General features: G+C 37.1%; 1 protein-coding gene and 1 long non-coding RNA gene across 7 annotated transcripts in view; one reads left to right on the forward strand and one right to left on the reverse strand.

Annotated features, from left to right (window-relative positions):
- Positions 1-26,369, reverse strand: part of LOC139978037 (SID1 transmembrane family member 1-like) — a 159,484-nt gene that overhangs the window by 95,681 nt on the left and 37,434 nt on the right. For 4 of the 6 annotated variants that reach the window (XM_071987980.1, XM_071987979.1, XM_071987982.1 and 1 more), the window contains exons 10-18: positions 22,852-22,945; positions 21,530-21,579; positions 21,211-21,228; positions 20,342-20,392; positions 18,942-19,114; positions 16,505-16,780; positions 15,492-15,565; positions 14,504-14,636; positions 9,609-9,726 (exon numbers count right to left, since the gene is read on the reverse strand). In XM_071987980.1, coding sequence (XP_071844081.1) covers positions 9,609-9,726; positions 14,504-14,636; positions 15,492-15,565; positions 16,505-16,780; positions 18,942-19,114; positions 20,342-20,392; positions 21,211-21,228; positions 21,530-21,579; positions 22,852-22,945 — 987 coding nt within the window. The remainder of the gene's footprint in view (positions 1-9,608; positions 9,727-14,503; positions 14,637-15,491; positions 15,566-16,504; positions 16,781-18,941; positions 19,115-20,341; positions 20,393-21,210; positions 21,229-21,529; positions 21,580-22,851; positions 22,946-26,369) is intronic. The other 2 variants (XM_071987983.1, XM_071987984.1) reach the window with 2 other exon arrangements.
- Positions 16,776-18,018, forward strand: LOC139978040 (uncharacterized). Its single transcript, XR_011796884.1, has 2 exons — positions 16,776-17,872; positions 17,927-18,018. It is a non-coding gene; the product is annotated as an uncharacterized lncRNA (long non-coding RNA).

Here is a 26,369-nt window from a genome sequence, read left to right on the forward strand (position 1 = left end):
CCTTGTTTTTCGTGTTTTTTGTGAGGAACGGTGTAAATATCTCTGTAAATACTACTGACTTTCGTCAGTGTGTGTTTTTACATTACGGATTTTCGTCTTCGTCTTCATCTAATTTTAGTCGGCATTTCAGCTCCGTGCTCGGACATCACATGGTAAATACCTTGCTTATGTGTTTACGAAACCTTACGATGGACTGTTTATTTTATATGTAAACAATACGTTATGATTACGAACCTTTTTGTGACCCCCTCGCTACTGATTGAAATGTGGATAGGCTACCACGGAAGTAGGCAAAGCTATCTACTGTATATGTAGTGCGCACAATATCTAGGTTAGTTACAGTTCTCGTATAACAGGGCTACAGTTTCAGTGAAAGCAGAGCGCGAGTGCTGCTTCTTGAACATTCTCTACGGAAGCCTATAAGGGCCATCACTAAGGAATCTTATAAGAGACATTATTTCGTTACTTTGATACGATACCTTAACCAACGACATGGAGGCTCTCAAAAATGAAAGAGCTAAGTTCTTACGTACCTCGACTCGATTAAAAAATGAGATATCAAGTCTTATAACGCTACCGTCAGTTGAGGATGAGAAAATTCGAGAAAAGGTGTCTTTGTATGACAGAAACTTTGTTGATTTTTCGGAAGCCCATAAGGCATACATTGCTACGTTGAATGAGGAAGAGGCCACAGAGGAGAACAGCACCTATTACCAATCGAAATGGGAAGAATATCAACAGTTTTCCAAGGCAATGTCTGAATGGATTAAAGGAAGAGAGGTCGACATAAAACCTCAAGATAGTATTTCTCAGGTTTCCAGTAAGGGTTCCAAAAATTCAAAGGCCTCATCAGTAAGGACTGTAGCATCCACAGAGCGTATGAAAGAGGAAGCCAAGTTGGAGGGACTAAAAGTTAGGGTTGAAATGTTGAGGAAAAGAAGAGAAATTGAAGAGAAAGAAAGATTGCTCAAACAACAACGGGAGGATTATGAGTTAGAAGTTGAAATTAAGTTGGCAGAGGCAAAGGCAAATGTGTTCAAGAAATATGACAACCCAGAATCAAGTGACGAAGAAAGCCTGCTGACAAAGTCTGACGACAAAGTTGATTCCAGTGGTGTACACAACTTGATTCGATCCCAAACAGAGATCTCAAGAATGATGATAGACCAGCAAAAACTTGTTTCACTTCCTAGGCGTGAGTTGCAAATTTTCGATGGTAAAGTTCAAGATTACAGAGCTTTAATTGCTGCTTTTGAACACAACATTGAGCAACTCACAGACAACAACCAAGATAGGCTATACTACTTACAGCAGTTTACATCTGGTAGGCCTAGAGAGCTAGTAAGAAGTTGCATGGGGAAAGACCCAAAGAGAGGTTATGAGCAGGCTAGACGAGAGCTAGAGGAGGAGTACGGCGATGACTTTAGAATCTTGAGTTCTTATAGAAAAGAAATAGAAATGATGCAACCTATTAAAGGAGAAAACTCAGCGGCTATGAAAGATTACCTTACATTCTGTGTTGTGTTTGGTAACGCTATTAATGAAAGTGAGATCCTCAGAAAAATGGACCAGACAGAGAGTATAATGAAGTTAGTTAGCAAACTTCCTTATAGACTACGAGAAAGATGGCGCTTGCAAGCCTACAGAATCAAAGGGAAGAGTCATAAGTTGGCAGGATTCCATGACTATGTTGAGTTTGTCAGAGAACAAGTGAAGATAGCTACCGACTCGATTTACGGTGACATAAGTATGGAGAGTTCAAAGGACTGTAGTAAATTCAGGCAAAACAGAAAGTCCTTTAAAGGTTTCAGTACAATTATACAGGAGCAGAAATCAAGATCCAAGAACGAAGGAAAGAGTATGGAATATACTAAATGCCTGTATTGTGGCAATAACCACATGCTAGAAGTCTGCAGAGAATTGGGCTCCAAAACACATGAAGAAAAGTTGATCTTCCTACGTACTAAAGGACTGTGCTTCAGATGTCTTGATGGTAACCATATTAGTAAAGATTGCAAGCAGGATAGACTTATTTGTAAAGTATGTCGGAAACTGCACCCTACAGTACTTCATTATGGTAAACAGCCCGAACGTAAGCCCACAAGCCAATTGGGTGACTGCTTAAATCAAGCACCCAGAGAAACAACCACTACAGTCAAGACGAGTTGTGTTAACACCCAACCAGGGACTAGTATCTGCATGGGGGCCGGAGTCAATAAGACATCCATGCCTGTTGTGCCAGTGCGAGTGAAATCTAAGTCAACAAATAAAGATGTTGAGACTTATGCCTTCTTAGACACTGGTAGCTCTGACACCTTTATCTCAGAGAACCTTGCTAAGCAGTTGTGTGTCAGTGGACCTAAGACCAAAATACTGTTAAGTACACTGCCGAATGATGGACTAGTGGATAGCCGATTTGTTGTGAATTTAGAAGTGTGCGACCTACAAGGACTGAACTCCTTGCCATTGCCAACAGTGTACATCCAAAAACGGATTCCAGTTAACAAAGAAGACATTGTTACTCAAGATGATTTGAGAAAATGGCCTTACTTGAGAAGAGTCTCAATACCAGACTCAAAGGCAACGGAAGTTGGATTGCTCATTGGACAAAATGCCCATAAAGCATTAGAACCATGGGAAGTGGTTAACAGCCAGGGAGATGGACCTTATGCTGTACGTACATGTCTGGGATGGACTGTGAATGGTCCAATAAAGAGTGGCATGAAGGTTCATGTCAACTACGTCAGTTTGCGGACCATAGATGAAATGTTAACTTCCCAGTTTAACTACGACTTTAGCGAAAGGATTTCAGAAGAGATACCTGAAAAATCTAGAGATGATCATCAATTCCTCCAACAGTTAGATAAGTCAGCAAAGTTGGTGAATGGTCACTATGAAACAGCCCTACCTCTTAAACAAGAAGATTCTTGCATGCCAAACAATAAAGACTTGGCAGTGCAATGGGCTACCAACATGAAACGTCGTTTTCAGAAGGATCCAAAGTACTATGAGGACTACAAAGGTTTCATGCAAGGGCTGCTGGATAAAGGCTATGCAGTTCCGATAACAGATGAAGAGACACATCGTGATGATGGCAAGGTGTAGTATGTTCCTCACCATAAGGTCTAGCATCCTCAGAAGAAGAAAATACGTGTGGTATTCAACTGTGCAGCCAAATTCAAGGGAGTATCATTAAATGACAAACTCCTGCAAGGCCCCGACCTTACAATTCATTGGTTGGAGTCCTTCTTCGCTTTAGAATGGAGCCAATTGCCCTCATGGCAGACATTGAAGCGATGTTCTACCAGGTTCGAGTGCAAAGGGAACATCGTGACCTCCTACGCTTTGTTTGGTGGCCAGATGGAAATACTGACCAACCCTTACGAGAATACAAAATGATGGTGCACTTGTTCGGTGCGGTGTCATCACCGAGTTGTGCCAACTATGCGCTGCATAAAACTGCACATGACTTTGGAGATGGTTTCGATAAAAGAACCGTAGAAGCTGTGAAGGAAAGCTTCTACGTGGATGACATGTTAAAATCAGTAGGGACCGAAGAGGAAGCTATTATTCTGATGAAACAATTGAGAGAATTATTGGGCAGAGGAGGATTCCGTTTGACCAAATGGGTCAGCAACAGTAGATTGGTCTTGGATACCATTCCCAAAGATGAAAGAGCAGAAGGGATCAGGAGTTTAGATATGGAGAAAGACAAACTACCAATTGACAGAGCTCTTGGAGTCTCATGGTGTGTGGAATCAGATCAGTTTCAATTCCGAGTGACAGTGAATGAGAGGCCATACACTGGAAAGGGGATCCTATCGATAGTCGCTTCGATCTATGACCCGTTAGGATTTCTCGCCCCATTTGTCTTAGTTGCAAAAAGAATTCTCCAAGACCTTTGCAGAATGAAATTGGCTTGGGATGACGATATTCCAGACGAGCATCTGAAATGTTGGAAAAGATGGCTGTTAGAATTGCCAAAGTTGAAAGACTTCAAGGTCAACAGATGTCTCAAGTCAGATGGTTATGACAATGTCAGAAACACCCAGCTACACCTTTTCAGTGATGCTAGTGAAAGCGGCTATGGTGTTGCTGCATATGTTCGTTTCGTGAATGAAGAAAACCAAATTCATTGCGCATTTGTGATGGGGAAGGCAAGGGTTGCCCCCCTCAAACAAATCACCATCCCACGGTTAGAACTCACAGCGGCTACAGTGTCTGTGAGACTCTTCAAATCCTTGGAGAGAGACCTGCATATCAAACTGGGCAGTGTGACATTTTGGACAGACAGTACCTCAGTAATTCGATACGTCAGTAATAGTTCAGCGAGATACCATACTTTTGTAGCCAACAGGGTTGCCATTATTACTGACACTTCCCAGCCAAGTCAATGGTTGTATGTGGAATCTTCAGAAAACCCAGCTGATGACGCATCGAGAGGTCTGTATGCAGACGACCTAATACGATGCCATAGGTGGATCCTTGGACCAGATTTTCTTTGGCTGCATGAGAACGAGTGGCCCTTAAGACAGAAATTTGAACAAGATATATCTTTGAAAGACCCAGAGGTTAAAAAGATGGCAACGGTTGCTGCTACGTCTACCAACGTAGCCCAGAACACCATGAATGAGTTGATCAGCAAGTACTCAAGCTGGTTCAAGCTCAAGTGTCACATTCCATGGATGTTGAAACTGATGTCAGTACTAAAGCAGCTGAGTGATCTTCGTAAGAGTTTGAAGGGTCAAGAGCCAATGGAAATAGATGAGAAAATGAGACATGCCAGACAAAGGAGATTCAAAATGAATTTGTCTGTCTCCGACTTGGAAGAAGCAGAAGTTTCAGTTGTGAAATTTGTTCAGAATCAAGCATTTCCTGATGAAATTGCTTCCTTACGAGACAACTCTAAGGGCGGATCAGTTAAGAAAAGAAGCCCTATCTACAAGCTGGATCCGAGATACAAAGATGGAGTGCTGAGAGTGGGAGGACGACTCAGTCGGTCAGCCATGCCTGAATGTGAGAAACATCAGTACATCCTTCCCAAGAAATCTATTGTATCCGAGATGATAATGAGAGAAATCCATACACAGTTACACCATGGAGGAAGAGCCCTGACTCTGTCGCATCTGCGAAGAAAGTATTGGGTTGTGAGTGCGCATGCACTGGTACGTAAATGTATTAACCAGTGTGTAACATGTCGGCGTTTGCGAGCAAAGGCTGGTGAACAAAAGATGGCTGATTTACCGACTTCTCGTATTACTCCTGATGAGCCACCCTTTACAAGAGTGGGCGTGGATTTCTTCAGACCTTTCAATGTCAAACAGGGACGTTCGTTAGTGAAAAGATACGGAGTGTTCTTCACGTGTTTTGCAATACGTGCAGTACACTTGGCAGGTAGCACTTGCAGGTAGCACATGCTCTCGACACCGATTCCTGTATCAATGCACTCCGTAGATTCATCGCTAGGAGAGGACAAGTTGGTGAAATTTGGTCTGATAATGGAACCAATTTGGTGGCAACAGATCGAGAGTTGAAAGAATGTTCAAGAATGGAATGACTCAAAGATTCGAAGTGAAATGTTACAAGTCAATGTTGACTGGAAATACAGCCCACCAACTGGTTCACACTATGGTGGAGTCTGGGAACGTCAAATCAGAACTGTGAGACAGATCCTAAATGTTCTATTGCGGTCACAAACATTAAGTGATGAGAGTTTGCAAACCTTTTTGTGTGAGGTGGAGGCAACAATAAACAGTCGTCCTTTAACTACTGTGTCCCTCGATCTCAACGATGTGGAACCCCTGACACCAAACCACTTACTTCTTCTGAAAGGCAAACCTAATCTCCCACCTGGAGTCTTCGTCAAGACAGATGTCTACGTGCGACGACGTTGGAGACAAGCGCAGTTTCTTGCCGACCTCTTTTGGAAGAGATGGCTTTGGGAATACCTACCTCAACTTCAGCAGCGTCAAAAGTGGCTGAAACCAAAGAGGAACTTTGAGCCTGGAGACATAGTTTTGATAGTAGAAGATAACGCCCCGAGAAATTCTTGGTTGATGGGACGTATCACCTCAGTATTGTCAGATCAAAGGGGAGAGGTTAGGCGGGTTAAGGTAAAAACTGCTTCTAGTGAATTAGAGCGGCCAATAGCCAAACTGTGCCTGTTATTAGAGGCTGATGAATAAAGCTTGCTCTATGTATGTGCCAAGGTGAGCCTAGCGCCCTTGGATAAAGACCGTGAAGGTCTGATCTGATCTTAATTCATCTCTCCATGTGAAATTTCTTACTATTGTTATGTTAACCTGACATTTTTGACTTACTTTCAGTTGAGTATTGAGCCAAGTTTTGCATTCCTTTGTTCAATGTAATAATGCATGTAGCTACCAAGGTGAGCCAAGCGCCCTTGGGTAAAGGTCATGAAGACCTAATTATCTCTTTTGTAAACACAAAGTTAATATGTAATTTGTAAGCAAAAGATTACGTTTTTGAGCTGTTATTTTGTTTGAGAACTTTGTTTTTTTTTACTATGCTTTTTCTACATGTTTGGAAATAAGTGTGCTAGTTTGCTTTTAGAAAAATGTTTAGTTTGTTATCCTTGTTGTATTATTCTTTGTTCTATCAGAAAATGTTTAGGGTAATTGTCAAACATGCTTAGTTTGTACAATTAAGGGGCCGGTGTAGTGGCAGAGTTGCTTATTCGGCCTTCCATAGAAAAGTTATTTTTATGTTTTCGGGTGTTGAAAGTCTAGAAGCCAACACGGTATTTACGAGCTTAATTATCACCATTTGTGACCTATGAGTACGTTTTTACGAGTACGTTTCGAGTATATAACCAATCTATAGCGTTTAGAGTGTATCATTCTGCAGTTATTTTGTTTCCTTGTTTTTCGTGTTTTTTGTGAGGAACGGTGTAAATATCTCTGTAAATACAAGTTGTTTTATTACTTTACTACGGACTTTCGTCAGTGTGTGTTTTTACATTACGGATTTTCGTCTTCGTCTTCATCTAATTTTAGTCGGCATTTCAGCTCCGTGCTCGGACATCACAGTGTGCTATTTATTGATTGAGTAAACATAATATAGTAGTGTTTGGGTGTAGTGCTAGTATACCTAGGCCTTCTTGTGCTATCTATTGATTGAGTAAACCTAATATAGTAGTGTTTGGGTGGAGTGCTAGTATACCTAGGCCTATGTGTGCTATTTATTGATTGAGTAAACATAATATAGTAGTGTCTGGGTGTAGTGCTAGTATACCTAGGCCTTCTTGTGCTATCTATTGATTGAGTAAACCTAATATAGTAGTGTTTGGGTGTAGTGCTAGTATACCTTGGCCTATGCATACTATTTATTGAGTAAACCTAATATAGTAATGTTTGGGTGGAGGGCTAGTATACCTATAGGCCTATGTGTGCTATTTATTGATTGAGTAAACCTAATATAGTAGTGTTTGGGTGGAGTGCTAGTATACCTAGGCCTATGTGTGCTATATATTGATTGAATATACACCTAATATAGTAGTGTTTGGGTGGAGTGCTAGTATACCTAGGCCTATGTGTGCTATATATTGATTGAATATACACCTAATATAGTAGTGTTTGGGTGGAGTGCCAGTATACCTTGGCCTATGCATGCTATTTATTGATTGAGTAAACATAGTATAGTAATGTTTTGGTGGAGTGCTAGTATATCTAGGCCTATTAATGCTATGTATTGATTGAGTACATCTAATATAGTAATGTTTGGGTGGAGTGCCAGTATACCTAGGCCTATCTGTGCTATATGTTGTATGTATGTATGTATGCGTGTATGTATGTATGTATGTATTTTAGATCCTCCTGCAAGCAGGAACTCGCGAAGAAGCCTCATTGGCTTATCAAAGCCGCAAGCTGACCGAAGTCAGTCTCTTACATTCATATTTAACGTCCATGATTACGAATTGTCAATTGTCAACAACTCTTTAACTGGACGACATACATTAATCTTGGAGTGACTCGATTGAGTGATGTTGATTGAGTACACATAATATAGTAGTGTTTGGGTGGAGTGCTAGTATACCTAGGCCTATGTATGTAAACCTAATATAGTGGTGTTTGGTTATCATATTAATGCACATTATATCTTTCTATATGTAGGCATATGTACCTCTGTTGCCATTGACATGTGCAACCAAATTGTCAGAGATTTGTTTAGGCCTACTGTGTGTGTAGCACAAGAACTGTGTGGGTGTAGATCTGTATATATACTTATTTCTACTTATTTCCTATTTGATCTACATACATGTACATAGATCAAATAGCAAATAAGTAGCCAAAATTGGACTTGCATTGAGAGTAACTTTCCAGCTTGATTGGTTATCTCTGTTCTGGTAGGGAGACCCGTACAGAGAGCAAGACACACGCAAAAAATAAACACAGAACTCAACTGCATTGGAATATAATAGAAATATGTAATGTGTATGCGCATTACACATTGTTACTAAACCTTACCGAAACGTTTGCAAACTGATATATAATACATGTGCATTCAAATTTTGGGCCCAGGTAAATCATATAACTTACTTAAATAACATGGTCCCTATCATCTTTGATACAGCCTAACATGGTCCCTATCCTCTTTGACACAGCCTGTCATGGTCCCTATCCTCTTTGACACAGCCTGACCTGGTCCCTATCATCTTTGACACAGCCTGACATGGTCCCTATCATCTTTGACACAGCCTGACATGTTCCCTATCCTCTTTCACACAGCCTGACCTGGTCACTATCCTATTTCACACAGCCTGACCTGGTCCCTATCATCTTTGACACAGCCTAACATGTTCCCTATCCTCTTTTACACAGCCTGACATGGTCCCTATCATCTTTGACACAGCCTGACATGTTCCCTATCCTCTTTCACACAGCCTGACCTGGTCCCTATCCTCTTTCACACAGCCTGACCTGGTCCCTATCATCTTTGACACAGCCTGACATGTTCCCTATCCTCTTTCACACAGCCTGACCTGGTCCCTATCATCTTTCACACAGCCTGACCTGGTCCCTATCATCTTTCACACAGCCTGACCTGGTCCCTATCATCTTTGACACAGCCTGACATGTTCCCTATCCTCTTTCACACAGCCTGACATGTTCCCTATCCTCTTTCACACAGCCTGACCTGGTCCCTATCCTCTTTCACACAGCCTGACCTGGTCCCTATCCTCTCTCTCACACAGCCTGACCTGGTCCCTATCATCTTTGACACAACCTGACATGTTCCCTATCCTCTTTCACACAGCCTGACCTGGTCCCTATCCTCTTTCACACAGCCTGACGTGGTCCCTATCATCTTTGATACAGCCTGACATGGTCCCTATCATATTTGATACAGCCTGACATGGTCCCTATCATATTTGATACAGCCTGACATGGTCCCTATCCTCTTTGATACAGCCTGACATGGTCCCTATCCTCTTTCACACAGCCTGACAATGACTCCATTGTCTTTCACACAGCCTGACAATGACTCCATTGTCTTTGAAATAGTCTGCAATGGTCTCTCTATGTAACCTCTGACCTCTTTGTGATTGCACTACCTGTCTTATCTTGGATTTTGTAATATTTCCTTACCAAACTGGAAGTTTGTGTTGTTGGGACAGACATGATAACATCCACTCATGACACCCTCCACAATGAGGGCAACAGCCAAGGCATAAAAAAGACTGTAGTGTTTAGGTATACCAGTAGCCTGAAGAGAAAACATGAATATTAAACAAAGATAGTTAATGTATATTCAAAAAAAATTTGCCTCAGCATACCTGTGAATGTACTAGCACTAAACATAAACTGGTTAACAAAGTCAGATAGAAATATTGATCATGCTAAGCAAACCATAGGCACATCTAAAAAAGTTTCATTACAACTGTTTCGTTTTTTCAATACAGGCAAAATTAAGAGCTCTACATTTTGTTCTACATACAGATATTGTATGTTCTCTGGTTAAAATGTTAAGTAAACAATATTCTTGTCATCAACAATGCAAACCAATGTGACTACAAACATTCAAAACATGGCATATGTTTACCCAGCTAGTAGCTAAGAGGTACTTAACTTGTATGATGATTGTAATGTAAAAACATATACCTGGCCTATGTTTACCCAGCTAATAGCAAAGAGGTACTTAACTTGTATAATGATTGTAATGTAAAAACATATACCTGGCATATGTTTACCCAGCTAGTAGCTAAGAGGTACTTAACTTGTATGATGATTGTAATGTAATAACATATACCTGACCTATGTTTACCTAGCTAGTAGCTAAGAGGTACTTAACTTGTATAATGATTGTAATGTAATAACATATACCTGGCCTATGTTTACCCAAGCTAGTAGCAAAGAGGTACTTAACTTGTAAAATGATTGTAATGTAATTACATATACCTGGCCTATGTTTTCCCAGCTAGTAGCTAAGAGGTACTTAACTTGTATAATGATTGTAATGTAATAACATATACCTGGCCTATGTTTACCCAGCTAGTAGCTAAGAGGTACTTAACTTGTATAATGATTGTAATGTAATAACATATTCCTGGCCTATGTTTACCCAGCTTATAGCTAAGATGTACTTGTAAAATGATTGTAATGTAATAACATATTCCTGGCCTATTTTTACCCAAGCTAGTAGCTAAGAGGTACTTAACTTGTATAATGATTGTAATGTAATAACATATACCTGGCCTATGTTTACCCAGCTTATAGCTAAGATGTACTTGTAAAATGATTGTAATGTAATAACATATTCCTGGCCTATTTTTACCCCAGCTAGTAGCTAAGAGGTACTTAACTTGTAAAATGATTGTAATGTAATTACATATACCTGGCCTATGTTTTCCCAGCTAGTAGCTAAGAGGTACTTAACTTGTATAATGATTGTAATGTAATAACATATGCCTGGCCTATGTTTACCCAGCTAGTAGCTAAGAGGTACTTAACTTGTAAAATGATTGTAATGTAATAACATATACCTGGCCTATGTTTACCCAAGCTAGTAGCAAAGAGGTGCTTAACTTGTAAAATGATTGTAATGTAATTACATATACCTGGCCTATGTTTTCCCAGCTAGTAGCTAAGAGGTACTTAACTTGTATAATGATTGTAATGTAATAACATATACCTGGCCTATGTTTACCCAGCTAGTAGCTAAGAGGTACTTAACTTGTATAATGATTTTAATGTAATAACATATACCTGGCCTATGTTTACCCAGCTAGTAGCTAAGGGGTACTTAACTTGTATAATGATTGTAATGTAATAACATATACCTGGCCTATGTTAACCCAGCTAGTAGCTAAGAGGTACTTAACTTGTATAATGATTTTAATGTAATAACATATACCTGGCCTATGTTTACCCAGCTAGTAGCTAAGAGGTACTTAACTTGTATAATGATTGTAATGTAATAACATATACCTGGCCTATGTTTACCCAGCTTATAGCTAAGATGTACTTGTAAAATGATTGTAATGTAATAACATATACCTGGCCTATGTTTACCCAGCTAGTAGCTAAGAGGTACTTAACTTGTAAAATGATTGTAATGTAATAACATATACCTGGCCTATGTTTACCCAGCTAGTAGCTAAGAGGTGCTAAACTTGTATAATGATTGTAATGTAATAACATATACCTGGCCTATGTTTACCCAGCTAGTAGCTACTGTAAGAGGTGCTAAACTTGTATAATGATTGTAATGTAGTTACATTTTCCTGGCCTATATTTACCCAGCTTATAGCTAAGATGTACTTGTATACTGATTGTAATGTAATAACATATACCTGGCCTATGTTTACCCAGCTTATAGCTAAGAGGTACTTGTGTAATGACTGTAATGTAATAACATATACCTGGCATATGTTTACCCAGCTAGTAGCTAAGAGGTACTTAACTTGTAAAATGATTGTAATGTAATAACATATACCTGGCCTATGTTTACCCAGCTAGTAGCTAAGAGGTGCTAAACTTGTATAATGATTGTAATGTAGTTACATTTTCCTGGCCTATATTTACCCAGCTTATAGCTAAGATGTACTTGTATACTGATTGTAATGTAATAACATATACCTGGCCTATGTTTACCCAGCTAGTAGCTAAGAGGTACTTAACTTGTAAAATGATTGTAATGTAATAACATATATCTGGCCTATGTTTACCCAGCTAGTAGCTAAGATGTACTTAACTTGTAAAATGATTGTAATGTAATAACATATACCTGGCCTATGTTTACCCAGCTAGTAGCTAAGAGGTGCTAAACTTGTATAATGATTGTAATGTAATAACATATACCTGGCCTATGTTTACCCAGCTAGTAGCTACTGTAAGAGGTGCTAAACTTGTATAATGATTGTAATGTAGTTACATTTTCCTGGCCTATATTTACCCAGCTTATAGCTAAGATGTACTTGTATACTGATTGTAATGTAATAACATATACCTGGCCTATGTTTACCCAGCTTATAGCTAAGAGGTACTTAACTTGTAAAATGATTGTAATGTAATAACATATACCTGGCCTATGTTTACCCAGCTAGTAGCTAAGAGGTGCTAAACTTGTATAATGATTGTAATGTAGTTACATTTTCCTGGCCTATATTTACCCAGCTTATAGCTAAGATGTACTTGTATACTGATTGTAATGTAATAACATATACCTGGCCTATGTTTACCCAGCTAGTAGCTAAGAGGTACTTAACTTGTAAAATGATTGTAATGTAATAACATATATCTGGCCTATGTTTACCCAGCTAGTAGCTAAGAGGTACTTAACTTGTCAAATGATTGTAATGTAATAACATATACCTGGCCTATGTTTACCCAGCTAGTAGCTAAGAGGTGCTAAACTTGTATAATGATTGTAATGTAATAACATATACCTGGCCTATGTTTACCCAGCTAGTAGCTAAGAGGTACTTAACTTGTAAAATGATTGTAATGTAATAACATATACCTGGCCTATGTTTACCCAGCTAGTAGCTAAGAGGTGCTAAACTTGTACAATGATTGTAATGTAATAACATATACCTGGCCTATGTTTACCCAGCTAGTAGCTACTGTAAGAGGTGCTAAACTTGTATAATGATTGTAATGTAGTTACATTTTCCTGGCCTATATTTACCCAGCTTATAGCTAAGAGGTACTTGTATACTGATTGTAATGTAATAACATATACCTGGCCTATGTTTACCCAGCTTATAGCTAAGAGGTACTTAACTTGTAAAATGATTGTAATGTAATAACATATACCTGGCCTATGTTTACCCAAGCTAGTAGCTAAGAGGTGCTAAACTTGTATAATGATTGTAATGTAGTTACATTTTCCTGGCCTATATTTACCCAGCTTATAGCTAAGATGTACTTGTATACTGATTGTAATGTAATAACATATACCTGGCATATGTTTACCCAGCTAGTAGCTAAGAGGTACTTAACTTGTAAAATGATTGTAATGTAATAACATATATCTGGCCTATGTTTACCCAGCTAGTAGCTAAGAGGTACTTAACTTGTCAAATGATTGTAATGTAATAACATATACCTGGCCTATGTTTACCCAGCTAGTAGCTAAGAGGTGCTAAACTTGTATAATGATTGTAATGTAATAACATATACCTGGCCTATGTTTACCCAGCTAGTAGCTAAGAGGTACTTAACTTGTAAAATGATTGTAATGTAATAACATATACCTGGCCTATGTTTACCCAGCTAGTAGCTAAGAGGTGCTAAACTTGTACAATGATTGTAATGTAATAACATATACCTGGCCTATGTTTACCCAGCTAGTAGCTACTGTAAGAGGTGCTAAACTTGTATAATGATTGTAATGTAGTTACATTTTCCTGGCCTATATTTACCCAGCTTATAGCTAAGATGTACTTGTATACTGATTGTAATGTAATAACATATACCTGGCCTATGTTTACCCAGCTTATAGCTAAGAGGTACTTAACTTGTAAAGTGATTGTAATGTAATAACATATACCTGGCCTATGTTTACCCAAGCTAGTAGCTAAGAGGTGCTAAACTTGTATAATGATTGTAATGTAGTTACATTTTCCTGGCCTATATTTACCCAGCTTATAGCTAAGATGTACTTGTATACTGATTGTAATGTAATAACATATACCTGGCATATGTTTACCCAGCTAGTAGCTAAGAGGTACTTAACTTGTAAAATGATTGTAATGTAATAACAGATGCCTGGCCTATGTTTTCCCAGCTAGTAGCTAAGAGGTACTTAACTTGTAAAATGATTGTAATGTAATAACATATATCTGGCCTATGTTTACCCAGCTAGTAGCTAAGAGGTGCTAAACTTGTAAAATGATTGTAATGTAATAACATATACCTGGCCTATGTTTACCGAGCTAGTAGCTAAGAGGTACTGAACTTGTATAATGATTGTAATGTAGTTACATTTTCCTGGCCAATGTTTAGTAGCTAAGAGTTATACATAACTGTACTTTACTTACCTGAGCTAGGTGGGAAGAAGCATTTTCTGCTTCAATACTCTTTTTGTAAATTATTTCCCTCCTCCAAACTAAAAGCCAAAAGAGTATTCCTAGCATGATGTACCCGATGTTGCTGAAGACATTGTTAAAAGCACTGAAAAAGGACAAACAATAGCATTGAAGGAATTCATTTTATGTTTAGTTTAGTGAATCAAACAAGTATTTTAGTAATAATACATGAATATACATGATAATTAAAATATAAATTTTATTTATTCTATCGATTCCTTCACCCCTACCAGTGTTTTTCTCTGGTATAATAACAACCATTGCTCTAGACCATCACTTTCACATTGGCCCGGTTATCTATAAGCTTAAAACAATTTTCGCCATCGCACTGTGTACATGAACATGATAAAAATGTTCTTTGGAGTGCGGACTCCATTGGTAACATATATATTGAGAGTAAGTTAGAAGTGTAATGCATTTTGCTGTGAGGGCTCCATACATAACATTGAATATTGAGTGTAGGTGAGTAGTGTAACTTTCTTTGATGTGAGGGCTCCGTACATAACATTTAATATTGAGTGTAGGTGAGTAGTGTAACTTTCTTTGATGTGAGGGCTCCGTACATAACATTTAATATTGAGTGTAGGTGAGTAGTGTAACTTTCTTTGATGTGAGGGCTCAGTACATAACATTTAATGTTGAGTGTAGGTGAGTAGTGTAACTTTCTTTGATGTGAGGGCTCCGTACATAACATTTAATGTTGAGTGTAGGTGAGTAGTGTAAATTTCTTTAATGTGGGGGCTCTGTACATAACATTTAATGTTGAGTGTAGGTGAGTAGTGTAACTTTCTTTGATGTGAGGGCTCCATACATAACATTTAATATGGAGTGTAGGTGAGTAGTGTAACTTTCTTTGATGTGAGGGCTTCATATGTAACATTATATATTAAGGGTATTAATGAAATGTCATTATTTTAATGAGAGCAGACAGGTTCTTTACCTGAAGACCGATGCAGGCCTGGAACACAGGAAGTTATAGTAACAAGTATCTTCATTGCCAGTAACATTTACTACCTGCAATAACAAAGCAGTCCCAGCTATCTTATCAGCAAACATATGTACATAGCATATTGACATATCCTAAATACACAACATACAGAAACATAGACTGACATAACCACCAACAGCAGACAGAAACATAGACTGACATAACCACCAACAGCAGACAGAAACATAGACTGACATAACCACCAACAGCATACAGAAACATAGACTGACATAACCACCAACAGCAGACAGAAACATAGACTGACATAACCACCAACAGCAGACAGAAACATAGACTGACATAACCACCAACAGCAGACAGAGTTCACAGTCTAGTACAACAGTAAGATAAAAAAAAACATTTGGAATTTGAGCCCATCTAAAATTTCTTTTGGAGCATATTGTTCATTCCAGAATAAAAATATACTGACAACAACTAAGGGAAAAATGATTTAGTAATAGACATGCTAATCTGTAATTAAGACTTCCTGGTGGTGAGATTATTTTAACAGTCTAGGTTGTCAAATAGTAATTTCTTATGCAGTCACATGAATAACCACAGGGGTAAACCTCTAACTGGAGTACAATCCAATTTTGATATGTAGACCACATTCAACCACAAATTTCAGAATCTATAGAAATGAGCTCAAAATGTTAAAAATGTGCACTATGTGCAATATAGACCAGAAGATGGACAGCATTATATCTAATAACTAGCTGAATTTCAGGCAAGGCATAACAAAGGCAACCATTCATATAGAGCATAAATGCTAACATAAATATCCACTCACAGGTCACCTGACAGGTCACATGACACCTGGTCATACTTACAATCTGGTAGGTAATAACTAGCTGAATTTCAGGCAAGGCATAACAACAGCAACCATTCATATAGAGCATACATACTAACATAAATATCCACTCACAGGTCACCTGACAGGTCACATGACACCTGGTCATACTTACAATCTGGTAGGTAATAACTAGCTGAACTACAGGCAAGGCATAACAACAGCAACCATTCATATAGAGCATAAATACTAACATAAATATCCACTCACAGGTCACCTGACAGGTCACATGACACCTGGTCATACTTACAATCTGGTAGGTAATAACTAGCTGAACTACAGGCAAGGCATAAAACACAGCAACAGTGATTAGATTCCAAGGATACATTCTAAACCTCTTTTCTCTAACCTGGCCCGTCTGTCGCGTTGTGTCTGATAAGAAAAGTTTCCTCTGCAGAGACATTGAAACATGCAGTTACTTAGCCAGGCTCAACATGATAAACAAAACAATTAGTGTCACTTGCATTCCTGATAATTAAAACAATAAGTGTCACCTGCATTCCAATATTTGTAGACCTTTTTGCTGATATAAGCAATTTCCTTTTCTAATATATGTTATCATTTATGTTACTCATTAATGACTATTTGATTACTGGGAAAAACGTTTGGTACTACTGTTAGTAATTTTGGATACAATTCTGACATGGCATAAACCTCTCTTCTTAAAACTAACATCCCAGAAATGAAGTTGAAAAGCTCTCAAGTTTGTTTTGAATGCTGATGCATTGAATAAAGCAATGAATGCATGATAATAAACTGCAAAAATTCAACAATATTTGTGGCTGTTTAGTAGCCAATCATAGTCCAGCTACATTATCTTGCCTTTTAACAACCACCTATAGTTTGATACAGTAGTGTCCTGTTTGACTGTATCAATAGGCAACTTCATATTATGGCTGATATTCTTTCTAATGAATATAATGTTCCTGTTACCAACATATCAAAGTTCCATTACAAGCAATTTACTAAAGGTGATCAAAGCATGATCATTGCATGATGTTTGTCATGAAACAACCTTGAGAAGATTTTTGAGAAGATTTAATAAGGGAGGCATTCAAACAGCCATGAATCCCATACCCCATATCATTAATTGTAGTAAGGGAGGCATTCAAACAGCCAAGAACCCATACCCCATAATGATTAATTGTAGTAAGGGAGGCATTCAAACAGCCATGAATCCCATACCCCATATTATTAATTGTAGTTAGGGAGGCATTCAAACAGCCATGAATCCCATACCCCATATCATTAATTGTAGTTAGAGAGGCATTCAAACAGCCATGAATCCCATACCCCATATCATTAATTGCATTAAGGGAGGCATTCAAACAGCCATGAATCCCATACCCCATATCATTAATTGCATTCAGGGAGGCATTCAAACAGCCATGAATCCCATACCCCATAATCATTCATTGTAGTTAGAGAGGCATTCAAACAGCTGTGAATCCCATACCCCATATCATTAATTGTAGTAAGAGAGGCATTCAAACAGCCAAGAACCCATACCCCATAATGATTAATTGTAGTAAGGGAGGCATTCAAACAGCCATGAATCCCATACCCCATATTATTAATTGTAGTTAGGGAGGCATTCAAACAGCCATGAATCCCATACCCCATAATCATTCATTGTAGTTAGAGAGGCATTCAAACAGCCATGAATCCCATACCCCATATCATTAATTGCATTAAGGGAGGCATTCAAACAGCCATGAATCCCATACCCCATATCATTAATTGCATTCAGGGAGGCATTCAAACAGCCATGAATCCCATACCCCATAATCATTCATTGTAGTTAGAGAGGCATTCAAACAGCTGTGAATCCCATACCCCATATAATTAATTGTAGTAAGAGAGGCATTCAAACAGCCATGAATCCCATACCCCATATCATTAATTGTAGTAATGGAGGCATTCAAACAGCCATGAATCCCATACCCCATATCATTAATTGCATTCAGGGAGGCATTCAAACAGCTATGAATCCCATACCCCATATCATTAATTGCATTCAGGGAGGCATTCAAACAGCCATGAATCCCATACCCCATATCATTAATTGTAGTAAGGAAGGCATTCAAACAGCCATGAATCCCATACCCCATATCATTAATTGCAGAAATGTAGGCATTCAAACAGCCATGAATCCCATACCCCATATCATTAATTGCAGTAAGGTTGGCATTCAAACAGCCATGATTCCCAAACATGTTCTAGGTATATGTTTAACTGTAATATCCAGCATCTTATTTTCAAGTAAGGCTAGACCAGATACCTGCTCTAAAGTACATGAAAGTTAGGGTGAGACATTACAAATCACAAGAGTTTGTACATGGCCACTAGAGATGAAACACATTTATGTCGTTTGAGCAAGAAGAATTCGAATAAGGAATCTTTCTCACTTTTCCAGACTAAGCTGCAAATTTGAAGCTTCATTTCAAAACCAAGAAATGAGGTTTTAATGTTCCCTTTTTTAATGTGGGAACCATGCATTCTGGTCACCCAGAATCAGACATATCAGATTAGAGACCATTTAAGTTGCCAACCTTTGAGAGGTAGACATCTTGTTCATGTTCAATATCTTCAAGGGTATCAAAACCATCAAATGTATCAATAGATTGCACATCTGCATCATCATGCTGTGGTACTCCACTAGATAGAGAAACTGGACGATTGCTTGCCCTCGCTCCGTCTTCAGTGACGGTATCAATATGAGCATCTGGAAAACAAGATTAGAAAATAATGATTTTAGGATCACGAAACAACGAATAGGCATTCATTTGGGTTTCCCATCATTGCTTCATGCTGATGCACTGGTAAAGTATAAGACACACAAGCAGAAGCTTTAATTATAACATACACCAAAGCAGATTCTTTAAGTACAAGATACACAATGATTCATATTTAAGAGTACAACGTACACGCATACAGATGCTTTAAGTACAAGATACACAATACCTCTTACTTAAGAGTATAACATACACACAAACAGATGCTTTAAGTACAAGATACACAATACCTCATATTTAAGAGTACAACATACACGCATACAGATGCTTTAAGTACAAGATACACACTACCTCTTACTTACGAGTATAACATACACACATACAAATGCTTAAAGTACAAGATACACACTACCTCATATTTAAGAGTACAACGTACACACATACAGATGCTTTAAGTACAAGATACACACTACCTCATATTTAAGAGTATAACATACACACATACAAATGCTTAAAGTACAAGATACACACTACCTCATATTTAAGAGTATAACATACACACAAACATATGGTTTAAGTACAAGATACACACTACCTCATATTTAAGAGTATAACATACACACATACAAATGCTTAAAGTACAAGATACACACTACCTCATATTTAAGAGTATAACATACACACATACAAATGCTTAAAGTACAAGATACACACTACCTCATATTTAAGAGTATAACATACACACAAACAGATGGTTTAAGTACAAGATACACAATACGTCATATTTAAGAGTACAACAAACACACAAACAGATTCTTTAATTACAAGATACACAATGCTTCATATTTAACAGTACAACGTACACACATCCAGATGCTTTAAGTACAAGATATGATATATATGCAAACCAGATGATTAAGGCATACACACCCAACCAGCCACCTAATATAGCCACTCTGATGATGAGGGTCTTCATTGGTTGGTGTTATCTTTACATTATCACCGACACTAAATCAGATACTGTAGATATAACATTCACAATAATGAGCTGCTTTACAGAATAACATACACATACAGTATACCTAAAGCTCCATAGCCACTCTGATGATGAGGGTCTTCATTGGTTGGTGTTATCTTTATCACCGACATTAAATCAGATACTGTAGATATAACATTCATAATAATGAGCTGCTTTACAGAATAACATACACATTTACCTAAAGCTCCATAGCCACTCTGATGATGAGCATCTTCATTGGTTGGGTTATCTGTAAGAAAATGTATTTAAATAAATATAAAATCATAAATAACATAAAAAATATATGCTGTTTCTAAATTGCTGCAATTTTGCACTATATCTAACTTATGGGAGTTTGCACTATATATATCTTATTGGAGCTTGCACTATATATATCTTATGGGAGTTTGCACTATAAATATCTGATGGCAGTTTGTACCATGTATATCTTATGGGCGTTTGCACTATATATATATATCTTATGGGCGTTTGCATTATACTGTATATATATTATGGGAGTTTGCACTATATATATCTTATGAGAGTTTGCACTATATATCTGATGGGAGTTTGCACTATATATATATCTTATGGGAGTTGCACTACATATATCTTACGGGAGTTTGCACTATATATATCTTATGGGAGTTTGCACCATATATATCTTATGTGACTTTGCACCATATATCTAATGGGAGTTTGCACCATATATATTTTATGGGAGTTTGCACAATATATATCTTATGAGAGTTTGCACTATATATATCTTATGGGAGTTTGCAGATCAATGTAAGGGCTATTAGTGGTTTGCCCTGCCAGAAGTGTTGATATTTCACTGCCCTTCTTTGTTTGGTGAGTCTGGAAATTTTTGGAAATGCAGGATATGTGTAGGTAGCACTGCATAAAACTTTACTTTAAATTTATGGCAAAAACCAACCATAATCCTCCTTAAATCAAAGTATATACCTCAACAACCAAAGCATCTCCAAGGTCAAATGTAAAATTTACCTAACAGATCTGAGAAGGGCCAATTTTTAAAATAATGTTCTGACAGGATGTTAAACTCACCAATCAGAATCTTCTCAGCTGAAAGTAGTGCAAGTGAATGTTGAAATGACCATGTTCCATATTCATGAAAAACGTGAAGAAAATGTGGCAAAAATATTAAAGTGTGATGAATGATTAATTTCATAGTAAAACAAGTAACCCTTCACCATAATAAGCACAAAAATATTTTAATACAGTTTGAAATATACTACAGGAAATATACATTTAAGCCTTATTGAGTGCCAGTTTTGACACACTACATTACAACTTGTGATGAAATTTCAAAATGGAAGCAAATTGACGATATAAAATGTGGAAATGTTAGTGATGGAAATATTACCCTCTTCTTGAGAAGCAGGAAAATCAGCTGTTTTGCCGGTGAACCAATTCCTAGAAAAATAAATTTGAGGAATTACTAGTCATGTTTCAATAAAGCGAGTCCAGTTTAATCCACCTGTCACACTAAAAGTCACCTGTATATGTACATCATTCCAAGGGTAAGTGTCCTACATGCATCATTGTTATTTGCTTGAATGATTGCAGAATCCACTTTCTAACCAAATATCTCTTTCGATAATGTAATAAGTTCCCAGACTGACTTTATTTCTTGTGAAGAATACTGTTAGATATCGTTGAAGTAACTAAAATTCTACAAATTAACATGAGTGATTGTTGAAAATATATCTGAGGTTACTCAATTTAAAAACAACAGATGTCTCTTTATCTAAAAAATCATGCAAATGTAAACAAAAGATTTTGTCACAAATATACAGTTAAACCATCTAAGTCTGTTATTTACTTGGCTCCAAAAAAAATATTAGGGAATCATTATCAATTAACAGGTCTGAAACATTTATCAAATCGGATTATCTGTTTGAACTATGATTTTACATTGTATCTAAAATATAACACAGAATGTGTGAGCAGTCATTGCAGCAATATAGATAAGAATCAACTCACTCTAACCAGTAACTGATTGAAATATAACACAGAATGTGTGAGCAGTCATTGCAGCAATATAGATAAGAATCAACTCACTCTAACCAGTAACAGATTGAAATATAACACAGAATGTGTGAGCAGTCATTGCAGCAATATAGATAAGAATCAACTCACTCTAACCAGTAACTGATTGAAATATAACACAGAATGTGTGAGCAGTCATTGCAGCAATATAGATAAGAATCAACTCACTCTAACCAGTAACTGATTGAAATATAACACAGAATGTGTGAGCAGTCATTGCAGCAATATAGATAAGAATCAACTCACTCTAACCAGTAACAGATTGAAATATAACACAGAATGTGTGAGCAGTCATTACAGCAATATAGATAGGAATCAACTCACTTTAACCAGTAACTGATTGAAATATAACACAGAATGTGTGAGCAGTCATGGCAGTAATATAGATAAGAATCAACTCACTCTAACCAGTAACAGATTGAAATATAACACAGAATGTGTGAGCAGTCATTGCAGCAATATAGATAGGAATCAACTCACTCTAACCAGTAACAGCTTGAAATATAACACAGAATGTGTGAGCAGTCATGGCAGTAATATAGATAAGAATCAACTCACTCTAACCAGTAACAGATTGAAATATAACACAGAATGTGTGAGCAGTCATTACAGCAATATAGATAGGAATCAACTCACTTTAACCAGTAGCCGATGACTATAAGACCAATAAATGTGTAGAATGCAACACCGATTCCAAGTGTGATCAAAACCGGCTCTAGGTACTTAGAATCTGTGTAAGATGAAGAATTGATCAACTTGAGATATGTGATAAGTGAGATATTCAATAACTTGAGTGGCCCTTATGCCAAAATGGGTTCTTTGCATAACCAACATCAACTACCAACCAATAATAACTCACATAAATCAATACTGCAAGAAAAGCATTATAAAGTCACTGCAACCAACCTTTCCTAATCAACATGCAATGGTGTAACTCTATGCTTAACCAAACTAGTCTATCCAGCATGTCGTAAGTAAAGTATTTGCTGAAACCAAACTTGTTTAACTTTATACATGTTATAATGGCATTCTATGCTAAAACCAAACTTGGCTATCCTACATGCAATGGTGTAACTCTATGCTAAAACCAAACTAGTCTATCCTGCATGTCATAATTAAAGTCTGTGCTAAACCAAACTTGTTTAACTTAATAAATGTTATAATGGCATTCTATGCTAAAACCAAACTTGGCTATCCTACATGCAATGGTGTAACTCTATGCTAAAACCAAACTAGTCTATCCTGCATGTCATAATTAAAGTCTGTGCTAAACCAAACTTGTTTAACTTAATAAATGTTATAATGGCATTCTATGTTAAAACCAAACTTGGCTATCCTACATGCAATGGTGTAACTCTATGCTTAACCAAACTAGTCTATCCAGCATGTCATAATTAAAGTCTGTGCTAAACCAAACTTGTTTAACTTAATAAATGTTATAATGGCATTCTATGTTAAAACCAAACTTGGCTATCCTACATGCAATGGTGTAACTCTATGCTTAACCAAACTAGTCTATCCAGCATGTCATAATTAAAGTCTGTGCTAAACCAAACTTGTTTAACTTAATAAATGTTATAATGGCATTCTATGTTAAAACCAAACTTGGCTATCCTACATGCAATGGTGTAACTCTATGCTAAAACCAAACTAGTCTATCCAGCATGTCGTAAGTAAAGTATTTGCTAAACCAAACTTGTCTAACTTAATACATGTTATAATGGCATTCTATGCTTAAACCAAACTTGGCTATCCTGCATGTCATAATTAAAGTCTGTGCTAAACCAAACTTGTCTAACTTAATCCATGTTATAATGGCATTCTATGCTAAAACCAAACTTGGCTATCCTACATGCAATGATGTAACTCTATGCTACAACCAAACTAGTCATCCTGCATGTCATAATTAAAGTCTGTGCTAAACTAAACTTGTCTAACTTTATACATGTAATAATGGCATTCTATGCTAAAACCAAACTTGGCTATCCTACATGCAATGATGTAACTCTATGCTACAACCAAACTAGTCTATCCTGCATGTCATAATTAAAGTCCTCGCTAAACCAAACTTAACTTAATACATGTAAATAATGGCATTCTATGTTAAAACCAAACTTGGCTATCCTACATGCAATGATGTAACTCTATGTTAAAACCAAACTAGTCTATCCTGCATATCACAATTAAAGTCTTTGGTAAACCAAACTTGTCTAACTTTAAGGCCCGGTCACACTATACCGATTTTTTATCGGAATACTATCTGATTTTCCCGGAGGAATCGAAACAGCCAGTTTTTTGTTCGGGTCTTCTAGCCACAGTGATAAAGGACCTGATTTGCTATCTGTTGAGCCATTCCGATGTGGAATAGCCCTCTGCTAACTTTTGATATTGACTCCGTTTCCTTTTATCGGATAGCTATCCGATTTCTCTTCCGATTTTTATCGTTTTTCGATGTGACGTCACTTCAGAATGTAGTCAGTTCCAGAACTCCTCAGATTTGGAGTAGGTATTCGAATATTCCACTGCATTCATTACATTCACTACCACAAACCTCACTCTTCGGCCTAAAATCGGAAAAGTCGGACCGTATTCCGATAAAATATCGCTGTAGTGTGACCGTGCCTTAATACATGTAATAATGGCATTCTATGTTAAAACCACACTTGGCTATCCTACATGTAATGGTGTAACTCTATGCTTAAACCAAACTAGTCATCCTGCATGTCATAATTAAAGTCTGTGCTAAACTAAACTCGTCTAACTTTATACATGTAATAATGGAATTCTATGTTAAAACCAAACTTGGCTATCCTACATGCAATGGTGTAACTCTATGTTAAAACCAAACTAGTCTATCCTGCATGTCATAATTAAAGTCTGTGCTAAACCAAACTTGTCTAACTTAATCCATCTTATAATGGCATTCTATGCTTAAACCAAACTTGGCTATCCTACATGCAATGATGTAACTCTATGCTAAAACCAAACTAGTCATCCTGCATGTCATAATTAAAGTCTTTGCTAAACTAAACTTGTTTAACTTAATAAATGTTATAATGGCATTCTATGTTAAAACCAAACTTGGCTATCCTACATGCAATGGTGTAACTCTATGCTAAACCCAAACTAGTCTATCCTGCATGTCATAATTAAAGTCTGTGCTAAACTAAACTTGTCTAACTTTATACATGTAATAATGGCATTCTATGTTAAAACCAAACTTGGCTATCCTACATGCAATGGTGTAACTCTATGTTAAAACCAAACTAGTCTATCCTGCATGTCATAATTAAAGTCTGTGCTAAACCAAACTTGTCTAACTTAATCCATGTTATAATGGCATTCTATGCTTAAACCAAAATTGGCTATCCTACATGCAATGATGTAACTCTATGCTAAAACCAAACTAGTCATCCTGCATGTCATAATTAAAGTCTTTGCTAAACTAAACTTGTTTAACTTAATAAATGTTATAATGGCATTCTATGTTAAAACCAAACTTGGCTATCCTACATGCAATGGTGTAACTCTATGCTAAACCCAAACTAGTCTATCCTGCATGTCATAATTAAAGTCTTTGCTAAACCAAACTTGTCTAACTTAATAAATGTTATAATGGCATTCTATGTTAAAACCACACTTGGCTATCCTACATGCAATGATGTAACTCTATGCTAAACCCAAACTAGTCTATCCTGCATGTCATAATTAAAGTCTGTGCTAAACCAAACTTGTCTAACTTAATGCATGTTATAATGGCATTCTATGCTTAAACCAAACTTGGCTATCCTACATGCAGTGATGTAACTCTATGCTAAAACCAAACTAGTCTATCCTGCATGTCATAATTAAAGTCTGTGCTAAACCAAACTTGTCTAACTTAATCCATGTTATAATGGCATTCTATGCTTAAACCAAACTTGGCTATCCTACATGCAATGATGTAACTCTATGCTAAAACCAAACTAGTCATCCTGCATGTCATAATTAAAGTCTTTGCTAAACCAAACTTGTTTAACTTAATAAATGTTATAATGGCATTCTATGTTAAAACCACACTTGGCTATCCTACATGCAATGGTGTAACTCTATGCTAAAACCAAAACTTGTCTAACCTACATTTAATGTTGAAAATCTAATCTACAACAGCACCT

The sequence above is a fragment of the Apostichopus japonicus genome, chromosome 12 (assembly GCF_037975245.1).
Source record: "Apostichopus japonicus isolate 1M-3 chromosome 12, ASM3797524v1, whole genome shotgun sequence".
Lineage (NCBI taxonomy): Eukaryota > Metazoa > Echinodermata > Holothuroidea > Aspidochirotida > Stichopodidae > Apostichopus > Apostichopus japonicus.